The sequence below is a fragment of the Gymnodraco acuticeps genome, unplaced genomic scaffold, assembly GCF_902827175.1.
Source record: "Gymnodraco acuticeps unplaced genomic scaffold, fGymAcu1.1, whole genome shotgun sequence".
Lineage (NCBI taxonomy): Eukaryota > Metazoa > Chordata > Actinopteri > Perciformes > Bathydraconidae > Gymnodraco > Gymnodraco acuticeps.
This window is the reverse complement of record NW_022992126.1, coordinates 1786516-1809004: the sequence shown is the minus strand read 5'-3', so window position 1 is coordinate 1809004 and position 22489 is coordinate 1786516. Positions and strand designations below refer to the sequence as shown.

Genomic DNA, 22489 nt, shown 5'->3' with positions numbered 1-22489 from the left:
TTCTAGCGAGAAGTGTATATTGTACTTTTAGCATCCAGGTCCAGTGGATGTGTAGGATCTATAGTTTGATAGATATTACGAAGATTATTTTAGGTCTCGCCAGGAGAATGTGTATATACTACGTCTTTCCCCTATTCATTTCTATTGACGGCAGCGTCCATGTAAAGTTGGCGTCAACCCTCACGGGGTGAAAACAGTATTTCCGGTCTCTACGTTTTCATAATAAAACCGGAAGTATTCCCCTCACTGTCAAATTATTTTACAGTGATGTCTGCCGTACTCATCCACTAAAAAACATCAGATTATCCTTGTTAATTACACAACATTGATTGGTTTAAATTGTGTACAATGCTTTTGTGTTTTTAACCTTCTATTCGGAGAAACAAATCGTTTTTGGGAGTTTAGGATGGCCGAAGACACTACACTACCCATAATCCTCAGCTATCGTTTGGGACTACAACATCCGCTTTGCTTGACGAACCGTGTGATTAGTCCTCAAGCTCTGTGATTGGATGTTGGAGTGGCAGTGCGCCAAGGTTACATGAGCTTCAAACAACACTTTGAAATGGAATGAAACCACGGCAGACTATCCAAAACTGGATAGTCTGCGGGTCCAGCCCCCCCTCCCCCCAGAACTACTATGCTGGCTAATTGTGTTTCGCAACATGTTCTATGGCACGTCTCTACTGGGAATTGTAGTTTTAAAAGACGTTTTCGTATTTTCCATAATTAGAAGTTGCCAGTATTAAACTGTGTACACCCCTTGAGGTTTAAGGGATAGGAACACTTCAATTTAAAACATATAATTAATAAATGGGTGAAAATTGCTTATGTCCATAATGGGCAGCATTAATATATACCCACATGACAGCTAAGGTCAGAAGAGCTTTATTTAATAGCTGGTCTTGTGTCTGTGACCCCTCCTGTTGTTAATTGATAAGCCTGCACTTGTCAAGGTTCAGAGGCACATTTAGCAAATATGGCAGTAGCCATCGATCATCTTAAGATAAGATAAGAATACTTTAAGATCTTCTTTTGAATAAGAAAAAAACCTTGGGGGTATCTACAGATAAATATTAAGTCTGACAAAGTACTCAGGTGTAACTAAAGTCTGCTTTAAGGGTTGTATATATTTCACATCATTAATCAGAATCTGCAAAGTAACTAAAATAAATGTAGTGGAGTAAAAATACCAGGTTAACCTCTGAATTGTAGTGGAGTAGAATTACAAACTAACAATACATTGCATGTTGCATTGACCTTCTACTTTCCCCCTAATTTGTATGTAGGCTACTCTTAATATTGAAATGTTTTCATCAAATATAACATAAAAAAATGCAGGTTACATTTGTTAATTCAGTGTTAACACAATAAATTATACTTTATGAATATGTTAAAAAATAACACACAGCATACAATGCCATAATAACTTTGTATTATTAGTGTAGGACACTTATGTATGTATAACATCTGAAGATGCGTAGTTTTATTCATGTTTTCACATAATTTTACAGGATATTGCTATATTATTTCACATATTGTAGTTCTACACATTAATATCTGAGGTATATCCGTCATTGAATGGTAAGCTATTGAAATTCTGATTCCATAGATGTGTCTCCCATCACCCAAAACCCCTGACTATGTTCTCAACTCAGTATTTACATTCTTTAATTCAAACAAAATCAGTAATATCTTTAAAAACTACAAGTCCCTTTTTATCAGCTGTGCACCGGTATGGTGTAAATATAATCTATCTACCAATTGGATCAAATATAAAAGTCAGCCGAATTACTATTGATACTGCAAGGAGACGTATTGTGTGAAGACGTATTGTCAAAAGGTCTTCTAATCAAGGTTCTATAAATAGAGAACTACGGCAGATATGTAATATTTAATGCAGCCGAACCGTGTATTACAATGCCGTTATGTGATGACTTTCAAAGAGAAAAGCAAGCACACTCGGAATAAAGTTTTTTTTATTTATTTTTTTATGTTTTCGGATATCACATCGCATAAACACCATATCCCAACGCACATTGCGGCTAAAACATCCAATCACCGAGCTTCAACGATAGCTGAGGATTATGGGTAGTTCAATGTGTTAGCCTATCAAAAGAAAAAAGAAATGTGTCTCAGAATCGAAAGGGAAAAACCTATGGGAAAAACACAAAAGCAGTGTACACAATTTATACCAATTAATGTTGTGTAATTAACAAGGATACACTGATGTGTTTTAGTGGATGAGTACTGCAGATATCACTGTTAAATCATTTGTCAAAGAGGGGAATGACCGTTTGTGACCGGAAATACTGTTTACACCCGGTGAGGGTTGACGCTAACTTTACATAGAGGGAAAGACATACACGTTCTCCTGGCGAGACCTCAAATAATCTTCGTAATATATATCAAACTATTTGATAGATATTACTGGAAAAGCATGTCATGGGACTTTTAAGTAAATACAACACAATTCAGCTCTGGCTACAAATCCACAGTGAGTTTCCAGTTACACACATTCCTAATGTGAGTAATGCTTTTGCTTCTGTTTAACAAACCATGAGCAAACTAACGCCTAAATATCCTGCTGTGTTTCCCTACAATGACTGAAATGTAGTCTTTTCATTTGGCATTCGATGAAAACAACACGTTCTGTTTGTTCTAGCACCACATGATCCTCTCATGCAGGTAACACAGTCACTTTTTTACTTGAAATCATTTATGCATTGGCTCGTGTTCTTCTGTGTATAGTTTGGACGATATTTCTTAAGGCAACTTGGAAATCATTAATGTTGAGTTCCCCATTTGTCTCCATTAGAGGGAAACCTATTATTCTTTATAGGATAATAAGCTTTACACAAGCTTGTAACTGCTGATGCAGCATTTTTATGTGGTCATTCTTGAGTCGTTATGTACGGTTGTATAAAAAAGATTTATATTTGAAAGTAAGTGTGGGTATAGCTGAATATGTGTTTTTAATGTCACCTTTGTTGCATCAAAACTGTGAAGCAGTTTCTTGAAACCTAAAATGATAATTCTTTTTGGGGAAATGATTGCAATTGCAATGCTCTCTTAAAACTGATTGCTTTTAAAGTGTGTTCACCTTCAAGTGTGTGTGTTCTGCCAGATGCTCAATTCGTTTTCTGATGTCTACCTATCAAAGTCTGCCAGTTGAGCTGTATCCAAGTTTGGACCAACACAAACATGTCAAATATGCTGGAAATAATATAACAATGTTCAAACTCCACATTTCCCCGCTGTCAGTGTTGTAACCATTGTGGCGTGGCAGCCAGTCACAGGCTCGCTAATGATGCCAGTTTGCATTCAGAAAAGTGGAGTGACAGGCTGTATTTACACAGCTACACACAACAATGTGCACAGCCAAAACTAATAATTTTGCCTGAAATTCACACGTGAGAGCAAGAACATCCGCACGTACAGAAAAAAACTAAGCATCACTTAAAAAGCCTGTGTTGAAGCTGACAGTGTTTCCAGTCTGGTGGAGAATATGAGATAAGAATTCCTCGTGTGTGTGTGTGTGTGTGTGTGTGTGTGTGTGTGTGTGTGTGTGTGTGAGAAAGTTGTTGATAGACAGAAAGCAGGGCTCGTATTGTGTGTTCAATGTTCAGTTGTCAAACCCAAACACTGCAATCCTTTATTTTGGACCTGGTATCTGGAGCAGTAACACATCCACCCACCAGCAGGCGCATGCACAACAGCAGCTGCTGCTCTTATTTATCATGAGAAAGTAGAGCTGCTCAGCATCCCTACAAACTGCTCTGAGCTAAATAAATAGCATTTTGTATTAAGATATTTAGCACCATATAGGTCAGGATGTTGTTATATAATATGATATAAATGTTATACGATCTCTCAGTTTTGGTGTCAGGGGTGAGCTGACACTCACAGCCAACTTTTAAATTGTTATTCCATATACAGACATATACTGTAAATGTTACTCTTTTACTTTAGATTTGTATCAAATAACTGTTTTGTATTTTTATTAATTGTATGTTTTATTCAATACCTGCTGCTGCTTTGACAAAGTCATTTCCACATTTTGGTATCATAAACTATCCATCTTGGATACATGTAATACTAATGGTTTTCATGATGCGTTCCGATCTAAGATACACAGTAATGGGACAGATTAAGGTATTGGCTGTGTAGTGGTATACATGTCAGATCCTAAGTTTATCTGCGAGCTTTCACTTCAATACAATTACTTACTGTTCTGTAACAATAAAAAACAGTTCTACCGACAACACAACTGGGTAGTTGCAGTGCTATATACAGGCACAAATTGTTAAGCAGTGGTGTTTAAGGTGAACTTTTATTTATTTATTTATTCAAACTGGCAACTCTTTCGGCACTAACTTTTGAAGAGGCTATGCAGTGAATAACAAACACGTTCATAACTTTTGAGTACCTGTAAATGTTCCTGTGTCCTCCTTCTCTCTTTTAGTTAAGGTCCAATGCACTGACAAGTTTTGAGAATATAAACTCTTATAAAGCCAGTTCTAGAGAATAATATGACACACACACACGTCACACACACACACACGTCACACACACACAACGCTGGGGCAGGGTAGAGCAGGGAGAGTGTGGAGATGGGAGGTTGTGCCTGGATTTATTTTTCACTTTGGCAAGCTGGTGGGTCCCGCTGCCAGTGTGCATCAGCTTTAAAGAGCTCATACATTGTTTCCATGAAAAAACATTTTCTTTATCTCTAAGCAGCTCTAAGGTGCTAGGGGAGCAAAAATCGAACAAGACTGGGGGAAAAAAAACTGAAAGTCAACGGAAGCACACAAGCTTTATGGACAGTGCATATAGTGAGAACAATACTGAGCTGTTAAATCTAAATATGACCTCCACAAACACACAAGCCCGGGTTGCAACTGCTCATCATAGCCTTCGTTCAAGCTGAGCTCACATTTCCTTTTCCCCACAATGCAATCATTTAGTACAAGTAGCAATTGTTATAAGCCCTATAATTAAACCCCTCCTTGATGTATATGCTTTCACAATGTATTGTTAAGGGCTACAGCAGGGTGCTCATGAGGAGAGGGGGAGCAGACCCAGAATGTGCTTGAATTATCACATCAGGAGTGGCCTAACTATTGGGACTGGACTGTAAAAGTGTGCTGTTCACACTGCATTAGGGCTGCACAGTTAATGTTTTAACTTGTTGTGATATGTTGTTCTAACAGTTACTCTATAGTTATATATATTTTTTAAATAATTTGTTATACCTTGTGCGAATCTATATTGTCCTGTTTTTCAACCTCACTTTGTTGCTGATTTAACTCCTTAATTTCCCCACAGGGATAAATAAAGGTCAATTTAATTTTATCTTAATCTCTATGGAAAATAATGTATCATACTTCGAGGAAAACAATTTCATCAGACTGGATTACACCACATGATGAAATGTACAAGCAGAGCGAGCTGAACTATAACACTTGATATGTGAAACAGAGTAATCTGATAATTTAGGAATATGTGTGATATTTATTGTCTCCCATGTTTTAATGTTTCAGTTATGACAAAATATCCTATCCTATTGCTGCAAGGGATACATTATACGATTATATATAGTAACTAGGGCCGGGACTCGATTAAAAAAATTAATCTAATTAATTAGAGGCTTTGTAATTAATTAATCGAAATTAATCGCATTTTTAATCACATATAAATATTTGATCTGAGAACAGTGAGAAGCAATTTTTTTCACATGGATTTTAGTATACCATTAGGCGCATTCACACCGCAGTACTTTTCCCACAAAGGTTCATGAGAACTTAGTTCATGAGAACTCTTTGAACCTGGGGGAGGATTAGGCAAATGAAGCCGCTGACGTCACTTCTTCTTCTTCTGCTTTGGGTTTACTGGCAGGCCGCAAACCACTTCACGGCGTATACTGCCGCCCAAAGTCCCCGGAGTTGGGGACTGGCTTCAGTAGAAGCTGCTGGGAGTCCCAGCAGCCTTCCGAGTAAATCGCCAGAACGCCGACACCTCCTCATCTCCACCACTCCCATGTTTTATTTTGTGTTGCCATAAGTTAGTCTCTCTGCGTTTCTGCGCTGGGCTAATGCTAATAATGCTAATGCGAGGATAATAAAATGGCGGCTTCACAAAACTTTTTGGGAGTTTTACGGGGCGTGGTTTGCAATCCGCCCAGCCAATCAGAAATATAGCTATTTTCTCACAAGAGAGCCGTACGAAAGTCCCTGCTCTCTAGCAGCTCTCTGCTCTCTAGCAGGGACTTTCGTGGGGGTAAAAAGGTTCTCATGAACTAATTTTAGTACCGGCTCTTTTTGGTGTGAACGCGATAAAAGAGGCTAACGTCCACGCTAGCTTCCACGCTAGCTGCTATATGTTTTGCATTGAGGTGATACTTGAGGCTTGATGTGCTGCGGTGATATGCGAATTCCGTTTTGCATAATTTGCACACAACCGTGCTCTTATCGACGCTTCCATCCGTCCGTTTTTTAAAACAACATTTCCCACTGTTGTTCACTGTGGTTTGTTGTTGTCTGAAGTCATGAACGTTAGTTGGTGCTCCAGTATAATCGGTACGCCTGAAACTCATCCAGTGAGAAACGTTCCGCGGTGCAAAAACAAGTGCGATTAAAATGCGTTAATTTTTTTAACGCGTTAATTTTTGTGTAATTAATTAATCTTAATTAACGCGTTAAAGTCCCGGCCCTAATAGTAACGTTGATTCATTGTTTGATCTATGAAACATCCGAAAATATGTACAAATGCCCGTCACAATGTCCAAGTACAAGGAGATTTAATAAAATCCCAAAAGTCCCCAACAAAAAATCTCCATCTAACTATCATGTAAAACACTGAAGAGCAGTAGATTATAAAAGATTGACCTTAAAAAAGTGTTAAGTGGTCATTTTAGACTCCTGGGCTCTATGTTAGTGCTGGGTCTTACTGTAAACTCATGTTTTACTAAGAGTAAAGCTGTGCAGATAACTTTTTGCAAAGTGAAAAAGAGATCAGAGAATTATTTCCATTTTGTAATGCCCTGCTCCAACTGGCTAGCACTTCAAAGCATAGTACTAGAGGGAGCTGGGTGGTATCAGCGGGAAAGAGAGTGGTGCATGAGTCTGGGCTCAGAGAAAGCACCGTGGGTGGTGAAAGCGACACAATCAAAGTAAGCAAGGTCAACGTCTGGCTATATTTTCCGCAGCCACTCAGCAATGCGAGGAATGACCAGATGATGCCTCAGAGAGGGTCAACGTCAGCACTACCAGCCTGGGTGAAAAGTGGAGCCCCTGCAGTCCATCTTTTGAAGATGAGAGAACGTGTGCACTCTTTATGAGGCACTGAGGCTTCAAAGAGTCCAGCATATCTGTATATGATTAACAGAGAAAATGTCTCGTACCAGACAGATATTAGTTCGTTTTGTTGCATAAGTGATTATTAAAAGTGTTTGCTTTGGGAAACATTCATTCTTCATGGCTCTCTGCTTTTTAAGGACTGAGTGAAACTATGCAATTTGTTTCCCTGTATGAATTTTTCAGTTTACATTTTTTTAATAGCTCTGTTAACCTGGAAATCATAACAATTGGAGTTTGTCTGTTACTACATGTATTATGCAAACTGTATTATACCCATATCACATCAAATATCCATCCAAATAAAAGCCTATCTGATAAGAAGTACAGTTACCATCCTCAACTATCCTGTTTGTCAAGAATGAGAGAGAGGCTAGGGTTTTCCGCTAGACTCCCAGGCCATTAAAAAGAAATGCCACAAACTGAGAGCGACAGACAGAGGAGGAGGGGAGGGGGTCTTTGACAAAGACTAATTTAAACGCTGCGGCACGACGGAGTGACTTGAGCACATCGCAGCCCAAATCACAAGACAGCCCCGGCTCTAATCGCAAACATTTATTCAGATCAGATATCTCCACTGAATGCCTCTGCGGAGCATCTCTGTGAGATATAAAAAGAATCAGGAAGGAAGAGGAGGGAAGAAAAAGAGATCAACGAAGTGATGGAGACGGAAAGAAAGAAAGGCCAGTGAGAGACAAGGACAGAGGAAAGCCAGAAACAGAGAAACACAAATAAGATGCGGCAAAATTGAGAGGAAGAGATTGTTCTTTTGTTAGAGTGCATTTAGAGCCAAGTGACTCCCGGTGATTACGCATAGTGAGGAGGAGGAGGAGGAGGAGGAGGAGGAGGAGGAGGAGGAGGAGGAGGAGGAGGAGGAGGAGGAGGAGGAGGAGGAGGAGGAGGAGGAGGAGGAGGAGGAGGAGGAGGAGAGTCAAACAAGGGATAGGTCTCCTGACTCCGCAGACTGCAACCAGCCCAGACTGAGACAGACTAATGCGATGAGAATACCAATGAATACAGAGTATATTTACACTGAAGAAGGCCTGATGAAACCCAGACTAGAAAAACAATTTCCAACCTGTCCAGCCATCCTTGTCTATTCATTTATTAAACAAGGTTGAGTCACCAGGGATCATGCCGCCTCAGAGTTTGTAAACACTCATTGGTTTGAATTAAAGCATAACTCGAGTATGTGATGTGTAGTGAGCACTTTATTAAGGTTATGGAATGAGAAAGGTCTTTTCTTTATTTCTATTTCTAGATGAGAGATAACGTGGGATGATGTAAAAATTATTTATATATTTGTTCACCATATCAAACTAAGTTGTGGCAACAAATAAACAATCAATCATTTGTTATTCGACAAAAGTTGTCTGTCAAGAAAAAAGTCTGAGATCATTCGTTATAACGTAAATGTGATCATTTGCTCCTTTTCTCAGTTTATATCTTTGTAAACTGAATTTTTCGCCCTGGTTTCAAGCGTAATTATGATTTATTAAATACAAAACCACTTCATTAACAAATATTGATGTATTTAAAAAAGGTAATTGGCACACTAAGCAACAATTAAAATAATCATTGAGCCCACAAAACTGTTAATGTGTATTTATTGAAAAGACTGTAATGTCAAAACAGAAAAAAGGAATGCATGATAGTGAAAAATCACATCTCCTGCCTTATTTTTATTTTCCTCTTTCTATATTTATAAGCATCTTACTCAAAACCCCTCAGGTGACTCCCACACTACATTTCATGATAAGCTAGTTGTTGTGACTCATTGACACACCAGAAAACAGTTGTAAAAACAAGATGCTACTGCAAAGAGTGTGAGTAATAATGAGAGCCATTATCCATTTTCATTTAGTTATTATTTGTATTCTATATATACAAATATTACTTTTTATCCATGTGCATTAAAGTTACTTTTTAATAAATAAATAAAATGCACTGACTCTTTGAAACGTGTCATACTATTAATATCCAGTGTTTCTATGCAATTATTGAAGTTACAAAATACGCATTTTAATTACATAAATGATTGAATTTCAGTTTTCAATTAAACCATTTTCAAAATATATCAACATTTTCACAGCTTGAACCTCTTTTTGTTACCAGTTTAATAAGTGCATGGACCACTATTAGCTCTGTGAAGCAATTGTAATCTGCATGAAATCATTTTAAATTGGTTCTGGTCTATAATTGTCATTTACGTATGCATGGGTTACCCAAGAGTCCTGCAGGCCCAGAGGTCACATCATCATTTTGACTAATATATATTTTTTCTAATAGCTGCCAATGCATTTCCCTGCCATACAAAATAAAATAACAGCTGTGTTATAAAGCAATGTGACATTTAATAACCAGTTTTATCTTAAAGTAAATGAAAAACATCCCAATATTTTGAACAACATAAAATCTAGACTAGAACAGTTTAATCCAATTTATTTAAATGCTTTCCCCCTGATTTATAAATCTTAAATATATATAAATGTCTTTTGACACACGACTCTAGTTTAGTGCTACTTAATATTTTAAATACCAAACAAAAATAACATTTTAAATGTGCATTTATTGAAGCTGAAGGTGTTTCAGTGGGCCTTATAGACCCAGATCAGCAACATGTGCCCGGTCTGGATTTAGAAGAACTTTGGGAACCATCCCTCGCTCTTTTTGGGGATCTGGCTCTCAGCGTCCTCGACCTGCGACTTCATGGCGCTCTCAGCTTTCTGCCAGTCCTGCTCCTTCTCCTTCTCCTTCTCTTGCAGAGTCATCTGGAGGCTTTCTGTGGTCTGAAGGAGGGTTGACCTGTCGACCTGCCACTGGACGCGATTCCACTTCTGCTCAGCCTCTCTTAGGGCGTCCACCAGCTTGAAGTTGGCCTGTTTTTGCTCCCTGAGCAGAGGCATGTAGGAGGTCTTTCTTTCCTCGGCCTCCGTCAGCAGGGAGGCTTTTTCCTCCTGCCAAAGGAAGAGCTGATTTCCAAGCTTATCTTCAGCTTGTTTCAGGAGCACTGCCATTTTCGTTTCCTGCATCTGCAGCTCGGAAAGATGGGTGCGATGGGCTCCCTTCAGCTGTGAAGTGAGGCACGTTTTCTCCTTGCGCCACTGGCGATTTAGGCTCTTAAGCTCCTGCTGAGTCTGTCTCAGTGCAGACTTAAGCTTTGTTTCTTTTACCAGTTGAGTGTCAAGGGCAGCTGTTGATTTTTGGAGGTTTTCTGTGGCCTGAAGAAGGGTTGACTTATCGTCCTTCGACTTGATGCGATCACGCTCAAACTTCTGCTCAGCCTTTGTTAGTATCTCACTGAGCTGAGTCACATAGGAGGTTTTTCTTTGCTGGAACTCTGTCAGCAGGGATGCTTTTTCCTCCTGACAAAGGAGAAGGGCAGCTGAGGATTCTTCTGCCTCATGGAGAAGGCTTCTGGAGAGACTCTGAGCTTTCTGCAACTCCTTCTCTTTCTCCTGCAGAGTCCTCTGGAGGTTTTCTGTGGTCTGAAGGAGGGTTGACCTGTCGTTCTTCGACTTGATGCGATCACGCTCCAACTTCTGCTCAGCCTTGGTTAGTATCTCATTGAGCTGAGTCGCATGAGAGGTTTTTCTTTGCTGGAACTCTGTCAGCAGGGATGCTTTTTCCTCCTGACAAAGGAGAAGGGCAGCTGATGATTTTTCGGCCTGCTCCTGGAGAGTGATTTTCTCCAGCTCCAAGCGGCGGCACTGCACTTGTGAGACACATTCTACCTTTTCCAGGGCAACTTGGAGGTTCTTGTTCTCCTCTCTCTCTATTTGGAGATAGCTCTCCAGGTCCACCTCCACATTGGTCTTTGAGACTGCCAGAAAGTGTCTCTCAGCATGAAGCTTATTCTGAAGGGCCTCTTTCTCTTCCTTCATGTGCTCCAATGAAACGTTCTGGTCCTTGTTTGTGGAGGTCAGTTGCATGACATCTTTCTGGGCTTGGCGAAGCATGGGGCAGATCTTTAACAGCTGAGTTTTCAGATGCTCTAGCACACTGCTGCTTTCAGCCAGCTGGGCCTTCAGGCCACCAATCTCTTTCTGCATCTCTTCTTTCTCAGGGTAGCATTTGGTGACTTCCTGTCTTTCTCTTAGAAGATCAATGAAGTTGGCCAGTGAGTCCTCTTGTATTTCCAGAAGGACTCTGCCCTCAGATTTTCCTGGGGTGATCCTCGCTTTACTGTCCTGCAGTTTACTCTGGATTTCTTCTTCCAGGTAACTCAGGTAGAAGTTAATGGGAGGGTCAACCTCAGTTGAGTCGAAATCAATGATTTCCATTCTCCAGTTTAAGTTGTGAGAGTACATGTCTTCTCTGAAACGAGCTGTTTTCTGAGTGAAGTTTGAGTCTCTAGTCCTAGACTTAAAGGGTTTTAAAGTTCTAGAATCCTACAACATCATTCGGCTTTGATGGTCATGGATTCTATTCTTTCATCAACATTCCAAGTGTCACATGATCATCAAAGAATTGATGTGTCCCTTAGAATGAAAAATGTGCGGAACACACATAAACACCCTAACAACCAGAACAATTATTTCCCTAAAGGCTTTTTCCCCGGCGAGATAATAACAATGAATTAAATGTATGTGGAAGATTTGATGATATACTTCTTAGTGTAAACTATATAGAATTAAGCTTTATTTGGAAACAAAGAAAACTTAAAAAGTATAAAACACTGATGGTGTTACGGCCGCCGCCTCCCCGGTCGTGTTAACTCTGCTTTGACTGTGTTTTATGTAAATTAGCTGTGCGGTTGCCCCAAGCCCCCAGGAAGTGAAAACTACACTTCCGTTAGGTTGCTGGGCCCGGAAACACTTGTTCCCATTGACTTACATTGGGAAAGAGTGGTCTGTAAATCGTTGGATAATTTTTTTTAAACTAAATAAACTACCCAGTATGAATGTTTGTCTAGCCCTTATTAAAAACATTCGGTCCTCAAGTTGTAAAATGTGCTAATAACGTTATTCTGAGAGTTATTTCCCTCGGCATTATGAACGCGCATCTAACCCACGGGACCGCGCCGCCCGGCACGTTCATGTTACGTGTTCAGTACTACATGCGTTTTACCTTTACCCATGGATGCCCAATAAGAACGAACCATATCGTCTTACTGCCAGTGAGCCCACGGAGCTGTAATAATGGATATATTGCACATGTTTGCTATAATTAATAATTTGTAAAATATTATACTACATGGGCTGTATGATGTAAATCTTGTACCGTAAATGTTGTATTAAATAAAGTTAATATTACTGACGTAGATTAACATTCCTGTAGCTTCTTATTGCACTAAGAAGCTTATTGCACTGTCTATATATGTATATGTATGTATGTATGTACGTATATATGTATATGCATGTATATATATACATACATATACATATATATATATATATGTATGTATATATACATGCATATACATATATATGTATATGAGTAGGGCGTGCCGACAATGGCTGTTCAGCTTAGCGAATCAGTGCATGAGAAGCTAAACGGAAGTGAGGGACCCAAACAAACGATTAAGAAGGCAAATCTGAGATTTCATTTAACTCCAGCTCTCGACACAGGTTCAGGAAAGCCCCATGAGCTTCTCGCTGTAGAGTGAAAATGGAACGCACACGCTATTTGTTGTTTGTTTATATCACGCAGTCTGTTCTTCTTTTCTCGGTGTATCACTCAGTCTGTCTTCCGGTCCCTTTGTTGGTTGCTTATTTAAACCTGCGCCCTTTTGGCCCTTTTGGCCCTTTTGTTTGCTCCAGGCTGCTTGCCTTCCATTTTGTTATATTATTATTTAATAAACTACCAATTCCAACTGGTGTATGTTGCTTTTCCTTTTCCCCTAGTTGGGACGTAACCGATGGGTAACTATAATAAACTAATGTGATAATTTCCTATTAACACTAAGGTGTGTGTATATGTGTGAGAAAGAGAGAGAGAATGGAGAAGTAACGGTGAAACCATGGGACATAAAATGTTGTCAGTACAAATTACTCAGTGTTTGTCTCACAAATGGTGGTCTCCTGGGTGAGAATCCTGTGTTTGTTTGACCCATCCATGCCAAAGCGTTCTTCGGCACTCTTTATAAACGTCTGTTGTTCTACTAATGACGCAGATGTTTACATTTCACTCAGACAGACCATGTGTTGTGCGTCTGTATCGAGACGACAGTGCCACTGCCCAAGTATCAGTATGCAATGCCCTGGGAGTGAGACCTGTCTGCAACAGTCCAGCGTAATAGGAACATTATCTAAATTGAGACCTCCCTCGTTAATAGTCAACATGAAATGCTTCCCATACAGATCAGGCATCAGCGACCTGTTCTGCCTGCACAGTGGTGATTTTAGCCTTGCTGGATCCATTAGCACATGGAAAACTCTGGGCCGAAAGAGAAGTCGTAATGACATGAAGCCCATTACAAAAGTTTGCAAAGACAAACATTATGTTTCTTTCCTGCTATTCCCCAGTCAGTCCTTTGAAATAATCAGATTTTCCAATCAACACATTCAAGTTCAAAATAGAAATCTCCTTATTTCATGGTTATTTTGTTAAGGAATCAATTGGAAAGCGAAAGTAAGAAGGGAAGTAGATGAACGCAGTCAAGTGTGCAGTGACAAGGTTACAGAAAGGTCTGAGTCAATTATATTAGAGGGTCTATTAAAAGTACTAGAGATGAATGCCTTAAAATCTTTCACAGGCCTCTCTGACCCATTTCTCCAAACTACTGATTCTTATCCCAGGGGAGAAAATATTCTCACCTGTGCTGAATACCCCTTATTTAATGGTATGATTTGCACTCTGTTTATTCAAACACAACCTCAGGACATTAGATATAGTGCCTGGTGGGACCCAGCCTGCCTTCTGCATAATTGATAAGGGACTTAATATACTCTCCAAAATGTCTTCTTGTCCTACTTTTTACTAAAAGCTTTGAGTAATATGCTTTGACTGATGGCCAATGTATTGTATCAGGATCAACCAAACACATACAATTAAAAAGCAAAATAGAAACAAAACTATTTAAAACCCAAACTAAATAAACAAAACACTAATACAACAAAAAAAGAGACAATCTAGTCGAAAACAGAAACAGAAAAGAGCCACAACCTTAGGATGGACACGGACATAAGATAAATTATCGAAGTATAGATTAACAGTCAACCATAACATTACTGAAAGCATATGACGTTTTTTAATGTTGCACTCTAAAACTTGAACTCCTCAAGTATTTAATGACCAATGAATATTGCATAAAGTCATGAATTATTCAAATTTGATACAGCATGTCAGTCTTCATATTTTGGATGGCATACCATCAAGTGTCTCAAGGAATCTTTCTTTAAATTAACTACAGCTAAACTTTAAAGTTGCTTCTAAACTATTTTATCAGTCATTTACGCAATTAAGGATTTGATGAAAGTCCATGTCTATGTCTTCTCACCTGTACTGAGCCTGGAAGTGTTCCTGGACAAAACTGTGTCGATCCCGGGGCTGCTGGGTGCCGACTGAACTGGGACTGGAAGGATGCTCAGATGAACTGGGTCCCTGCAGACAGAGAAAAATACTTATGTTAGTGGACTTGGTATACTCATATTTTAAGACACTCTTTGCTGGCATCTTCAAAATGGATGCTTTTACTTTGTAATCTCATAAAGCCTATTGAATTGACTGTATTGAATGAAACATAATAAAAATCCAAACATCTCATACATGCCATCTTATACATTAATTTAAACCGTGATAAGCAACATTGTTCTTATAAATAGGTTGTCATCAGTCTAAATAAAAAATATATATTGTGAAAAAATTGACTTTGTGCTTAACCTGTAGTTGAAGGAACATTCACAGACCATGTACTGTAACAAAATGAAATCTAAAGGAATTATATGTGATGGAGTAAGATGGGTAAATCATAATTTTTGCTAAACAAAAAGTACAAGATGATCAAACATAGCGATGTAGAAGAAGGAGAAACAATAACTTGAACATCTGATTCAGACATTTTTTTATTTCACCTTTCTTTATTGATTTTCACTCATATCAAAACAGAACAGGGCACATGAAAATGCAGATGTGTAATCCTACAATTGAATTGAATTACATTTGTACCACAAATAAAAATGTCATTGCAGTACATATACTATGCAAGCACATACACATATTCATATACACCCACAGATGCACTTAAAGAAATAAAATAATAAAATAAACAAAATAAATAATACAATCCAATAAAATAAACAGTAAATTAAAAGGGAAGGTCGGGGGGGGGACTTCATGCAGTCAGATTGGCACAGGGGAGTTAAAATAGTCAAGGAAAGGCTGCCAGAGCTTGTAGTATTTGTTAACACATCCCTGGCTACGATACCTCAGCTTCTCCAGCTGCAAATGTGCCATCACATCCCTCACCCAGTGGGCATGAGATGGTGGAGTCCGGTCTTTCCATTTGAGGAGGATTAGACGGCGGGCAAGAAGGGTTGCAAACGCAAGTGAGTGTGACTAGCAATTAGAGACAGAGACCCCCTCAGGGGCTACTCCAAACACAGCTATTATGGGATTTGGTTGTATGTTCTGGCCATACATCAATGAAAAAGTTTCAAATATAGAAGACCAAAATGGGGCAATGGACTGACAGTAGAAAAACATGTGCAATAGGGTAGCCGTGGCACAATGACACCTCTGGCATGTGGGATCAACATCAGGGTACAGCCTGGCAAGCCTGCTCCTGCACAGATGTAATCGATGGAACACTTTAAATTGAAGTACACTCCATGCCTCACACAGACGGAGGATTTATGTATGTTCTCAGTCGCAGACCGCCAGGTCTCATCAATTAGTTCTATGCCCATTTCTTCTTCCCAGGCACCCTTAAGGTGGTAAAGGGAAGGGCTAGAGATTTCTTGAATAATATTATATAGCTTTGAGATACAGGCTGAAGTTGAATAGTCCATTTAGCTTAGGAACCTTCCTAACGGAGTGAAATGACCCGGAATTCTCGAGATGATAGGAAAGGAGGTTTCAAACTTCCTTTATAACCTCCTTTAGCTTAGGAACCACTGGACCTCCCTTGACGAAAGGAGAGGAGAAAGTGCAGCATTTGCCGTCACACAACAGTCGGCCGTTCACGGAAACAACCGATTATGACCGAGAAATTATATCATGAAAGTTACGGTGCTTATTAAGCATTTTAAAACGTATGTGGTAAGTTGCCAAAGTGCTTTTTTCTGAACGTTCATCAGTATTATAATCAAAAAGAGAAATATGGTAAATAAAGTCAACATCTCACATTCTTTACTGAGCTGTGTGGGGTTTGTTCAACTTTTAAAAGATGTTTGAATGGTGATATACACAGTGATAGATGTTAAGGACTAACGTTTATAATAAATACATTTGTATTGATTTTAAGATATGTTCATAGTTCATACGTATTGGGATCATTTGTATTAATGTGGACCGGAGGGAGAGGGTGACGAGCATAAGTTTCACTTTCCTTTTTTATTTCAATTCCAACTTTGGTCATGAAGAATATGTTTCTCTGTTGTCCACGTTCATAAAGCATAAAACAACAGCATCAGAGCACGGTGCAGAGTCTCTAGATGAGTTTACAGTAGTCCCTCGTTCTTATTATACATCCATGTTGTAGTCCGCTGTATAGAAAACTGTAGTTTCCATAGTTTCCCCACAGCAGCAGACGCACATTCATCACGTCCCTTACCAAAATGAACTATAGTATTACTATAGTATACTATAAGAGTTGTATAGTATCCTATAGTAAGTTTGTAGAGTTCTATAGTATTTTTCACCAGCTATCGTATTACTATAGTCTTTTCTGTAGTGTCATTTTACTAGCTATAGTAGCCCTATAATATTTCAATAGTAATACTATGTATCTAGATCTTTGTAGTATTCCTATATTATTTTCAATATTATAACTATAGTATAATATATAGTGTTTCTGTAGTTGTTTTTTGAACACACTATAGACCACTCCTATAGTAATATGATATTGTCATAATGAATGCACATTATTACCATAGTGTTTGTAAAAGTATTACACTCCTAGAATTAATGTGTCATTTTTTTGAACACACTGCTGTGTCAAAGGCAATTCAACACATTCAGTGTCATTTCTGAACTATTTTACACACATGTGTGTACGTAGAAAAAATAAAAATGCACATAGTCAACACATTAGTTTTGACTAACACTGGGCTAACATTGGGCACTGTCATTGGGCACTGTCCTGCCCAATCACGGGTGAGTTATTTCAAATGTATCATTTTTCAACTGTCCAACTGTCCATCAAATGTCCCAACTGCCATTTCACTTCTGGCTGCTGTGGAGGATGGATGTCAGCGAGGAGAGTCTAACTCTAGGTAAGTTACAGAAACAAAACGTTTTTAACAGAGTGAGCAGATATATTGTCATAATGTGAGCAAGCTAGGGGTCTAAATACATATTTTTAAACTTAAATAAATATGTTTTGCCAATGTTGAACAGCTAACTATTGTTTGAGTTTAGCTGCCTGGATGACAATTATTTTCCTTTAAGCCGTTCTTCTTTTTTATTATATTTATTTTATCTTAACTTAATGTAGCTTACAGTCTTTTCTGTGACCATCATTCTTCAATCGGTATTATATTGATATCATTAGCAGCTATATGTTTAATGCTATCTATCTACTTTGGCTAGGTTTCATTGTTCGGCCAGATGTGGCGGGAAAGTGCGAGTGAGCAGACCGACAGAGGCTGCGTTGATATACAGTCTCTTACAGTGCAAATACGTAACTTACTCGCACTAAAGTTATTAGTAGTACGTGTACACTACAGTTTACCTGTTTCTGACTAAAACATCAGCCACTACTCTATACTTGCAAGTATTATATTGTGTAGAAGGGATATTTCATATCTGCCTCTTGTCGCTAAGGCAACTTGTGTATGTGAGATGCAGCGTCACGCACGGCACGTTAGGGCCGGCGGGCTTTCCTTCCGACCAATCAAATCGTTGGGAGGGAAGGCCGGCGGGCTTTCCTTGACATGTCCCTGACACAGCGGACTGCGGGTGTAGTATAGAGTGAGTGTAGCGTGCAATACTGTGTTTCACGAAAAAACACAGTAGTCCCTCGTTCTTATTATACATCCATGTCCGCTGTATAGAAAACTGTAGTTTCCATAGTTTCCCCACAGCAGCAGACGCACATTTATGACGTCCGCTGGCGCATCATAAACACGTCGGATAGTGAAAGTGCATTCGGATTCTCTAAAGTACCGTGGTCTCTTCTCCTAAGTCCTTTTGAATTCTCCTATCCACTATCCCTTAACCCCGTGACGTTTCACTCAGAGGTCAAGGAATAGGAGATAGGGTTAGATTTTAGGAGCTGATTTTTGGATTATCGGAACGCAACCCCGCAGTCTCTTCTCCTAAATCCTTTTGAATTCTCCTATCCACTATCCCTTAACCCCGTGACGTTTCACTCAGAGGTCAAGGAACGATAGGAGCTGATTTTTGGATTATCCGACCTAAACCATAGCCTCCCTGACAAGGTTTAAGGCCAAGGCAGTCTTCCATCCATCCACCAGGTGGGGTGGCCGGGAAGGAGGGAAATTGTTTTCTTGTAAAATCGCAAATTTGTATGAGACATTTTTTTAATTGCAGGGAGGGATTTCGTCTGTCTTGAAGAGATGAAAAGTCCTTCAGTCAACACAGATAGGAGTCGCACAACAAATATTTGACTAAATGACTGTGATACCCTCCATTCAGTGTCAGAATCAACAGGATGGCAGAGAGACTTCACAGATAAATATAAGATTAAAAGGAATGAAGGCATTGAATAAAAGATGGATAACTGTGACGTGAGGAAACAGAGCAACAGATGACTGAATCTCTCTCTTGTACAGTTGATATTGAAGCCGTCAGTGAACAGCAGGTGGTAATGACTGATTCATCACCCAGCCACACACTCACGTGCGCTGTTCATTCAAGGTCTGCTCCTATGTAGAGGCTGCTTTGGAGTCATGCATCATGGTGCAAGTGTTTTAACCTTTGATTACTATTTTTAATTTCCAAAATTAAAGATGTGAAGTTACTTCATGTGATTTTGTATTGATCCTTCCTGCTCCTATTCTGTATTATTGTAGCACCATTTAAAAAAGAGCTGGGTTAACAGCAGAGCAACAATGCACCAGCATGGAATAGAAATGTGTATGTTTTCATTCACAGGATCCAGTCAGGTTAACAACAGGTAACGGGCTGTTTGTCCAACATTACAATAAGACAGAAAACTCATAATGAAAAGTATTACAGGAGCAAAGATATTTTACAGAGTTTTGTGTGCTGGAAATGGTTGCATCAAACCATATACTTGGATAAAACATACTGCTTTTCATCCAGATGTAAATATTAAACACTGTAATTTGTTCTTTTTTTTCCAGGATGATTTTTCAAACTTTGGAAAAGGGAACTGACTTAGGGGACACAATATTCAGGGTGCCACTCTTGTGTGAGTCCCATTAAGCAGCAAATCAAGTCAAAGTGCACTGAAATACCAAAGTCTGGTCTCTCAACTTTCTCTGGGAAGTCAAACTTTCTGCGGTCGTCTCCCAATTGTTTCTTCCCAATAAATGACTGTCCATCTTTGATGAAGCTTTGCTATTTTTCAACAAAATCCAATCAATGCTGCATTCACTTTTAACAATGTGCTGCATTTTGGCATCTTTGAAAACCTCTCCAAGAAAATAAAATGAGGAAAAAGCACAAAGTCAGAAAAGCACATGTAATTATTTGTTAAGTCCACCTCGGCCTTTCTTCAGACTTAGCCCCGTCTTAACTACAATGTTTATCTCGACTAAGTTGATAAAAACATAAAATGAAAGCCCATTATCTTTTAAATCACTCAAAATGCACTAGTAATAATAACTATATCCTTTGTTGCAAAGTGAAACCACAAGACAAGATTTTCGATTAGTGCAACAGTGTCTGGCATCAAGAGTAACACAATGGAGAGTAGAAAACACAGATCAGCTGCAGCTGCCGTTTCTTTCCACATGCTCACATCTCAAACATATTGCATATCCATTTTGACAATGTGTGGGATATAAGCAGAATTAAGGTAAGAAATTAGAGAGTGACGGGTAAACAAAACAGAAGCTTCTCTTACAGCGCAGCATATAATGGACGGTTTAGAGTTCCTGTGTGATCTGTAGAGACTGAAAAAGTGATCCATGGGCACCATGTGGTGCAACAGGGGCGATGTGAAGTTAACTTCAGTTCCCAGTTTGTGATGGGGAGAATCAGTTTAACTTAAGGTGTCAGAAGGAAGAGTTTATTTCGGCAAGCTTGACATCCAGAGCTTCTGAATCTTAGAGACACTGCATAACATTATTTGGTTGGGTTCTCAAAATCTCTGGCAATCATACAGCCCCAATTCTGCTCAATTTAAATATATTTTCGGTTAATCATATGAGATTACCTTTTTTTCTGCATATAACTTGTGAACACGTCACAGGCACAAAACAACAACACTCCAATTGTTTTATCTAAATAACAATAAACTGTACTTCACATGTTTACAACATCTCATTTCATTGTATAACACATGCCGAGCTGTGGCCGACTCTTTCTCTCAAATACGCCCTCTTTTCTCCATCTCTTCTCTAGAGGACAATGGACACCAGTCCTCCGACCCTCAGAGACAGGCTAGGTTACAAGCGTCACCATGGAAACCATGGCCTCATTCCCTGCAATCCACATATTGGAACAGGGAACTTTTTCGTTGGTCACAGCGTGGCCAAAAAATACAGAAAGAGGCTAATCAACAGAGCCCTCCATGTTTGTCTAAAGCATTTGGCATGCTTTTTCTTTGAAGCACCCTGCCATATGTGCATGGAGAACAATGAAAAACAGCTAACTCAACTCTCAAGTACTTTTACTTCAAGTAAATTACCAGTAATTGAGGTGATGTTCCAAGTACTGACAAATCTATTTTCATGGAATTACAAGGACAAGAGCATGGCAAATATATTCACTATGTTTGAAAGGATGTTTTCAGAGATAGTGCGGTGTCCACAAGCACAGTGAACATGTTTCAGACCTAAAAGGGACTGTCAGAGTATGTCGTTCCAAAAGGGTGAAATGCATCATTCACTGTTGAACATTGCAGCTACATAAAAGATGCCATTGTACAATGAATTGTGTTTAATTAGAAATATTGTAACTTAATGATGTTTAGAACATGCTGTGGTTTTATTATATCTGCACACTGAAAATAAATGTTTTTTATCAATTCCAGTAAGGTAATTCAAAGTTCGTTTTGATCACTTAAGTAACAGTAAATAAAACATTAGATTTTTGCGGTTCAGCCAACCTGTGATTTTCATTTTTTATTCTTCCTCATACACATTTAATTTAGCTGAGGACACAGAGTTATTAAAAACATATTAAGGGGAATAAATGTAGGAGACAAAGACTTCCTTTGATGCTTAATTCTCTTGTAAAAATCAAAAACGGGTTTCACTGCATATACATTGGGAAGGTCATCAACCAATACTTCAAAAGATAAACAGACGACTATAAAGCAAGAAATAGAGTAATAGATAGTGATAGGAAGACTGCATATGTATATCTACCAACGACAGATACACTATACTACAGATACAAACTGTCAAAACCCAGGGTGAGGCAGGGAGAGAGAAAGTGCACTGAGTGTACTCTGCCTCTTTATTTAGCACCCAGGGAATAATGAATACCACCACAGCTCTGCTATCGTGTGCCAAAAATAGATGCGGGGGCCGGCCTCAGCAATAACAAGTGAATACTAATATTCAGAAGTACTAAGCTGTTCAATTGTCACACTGGGTGAGATCCAAGAAGCGGAATGCTAACAGATCTAGGCCACATGCAACTGCCTCCTGTTGCTTTGGGACAACATTGAACTGTAATTGATATTTCAAGATGAACTTATCAGCCGTGTTTCAGAGCTCAGTATGCTCAAATAATTTCATTTGCCTTTATTGTCTTAATGACTGTAGAAGATGAGCTGTTTTAGGAAATGGACAGTAGACAAATGAGAGAGGTAAAACGTGAGAACTACAAGAGAAACTGAAAGAGACGAAGAATTATTCAAGAGCTAAAAATAA

The 22489-nt window shown here is 39.0% G+C and overlaps 1 protein-coding gene across 1 annotated transcript in view; it reads right to left on the bottom strand.

The window, feature by feature from the left end:
• Window positions 1-22489, bottom strand: part of usp43a (ubiquitin specific peptidase 43a) — a 116498-nt gene that overhangs the window by 57360 nt on the left and 36649 nt on the right. Inside the window, exon 3 of the mRNA XM_034203337.1 lies at window positions 14797-14900. Coding sequence (XP_034059228.1) covers window positions 14797-14900 — 104 coding nt within the window. The remainder of the gene's footprint in view (window positions 1-14796; window positions 14901-22489) is intronic.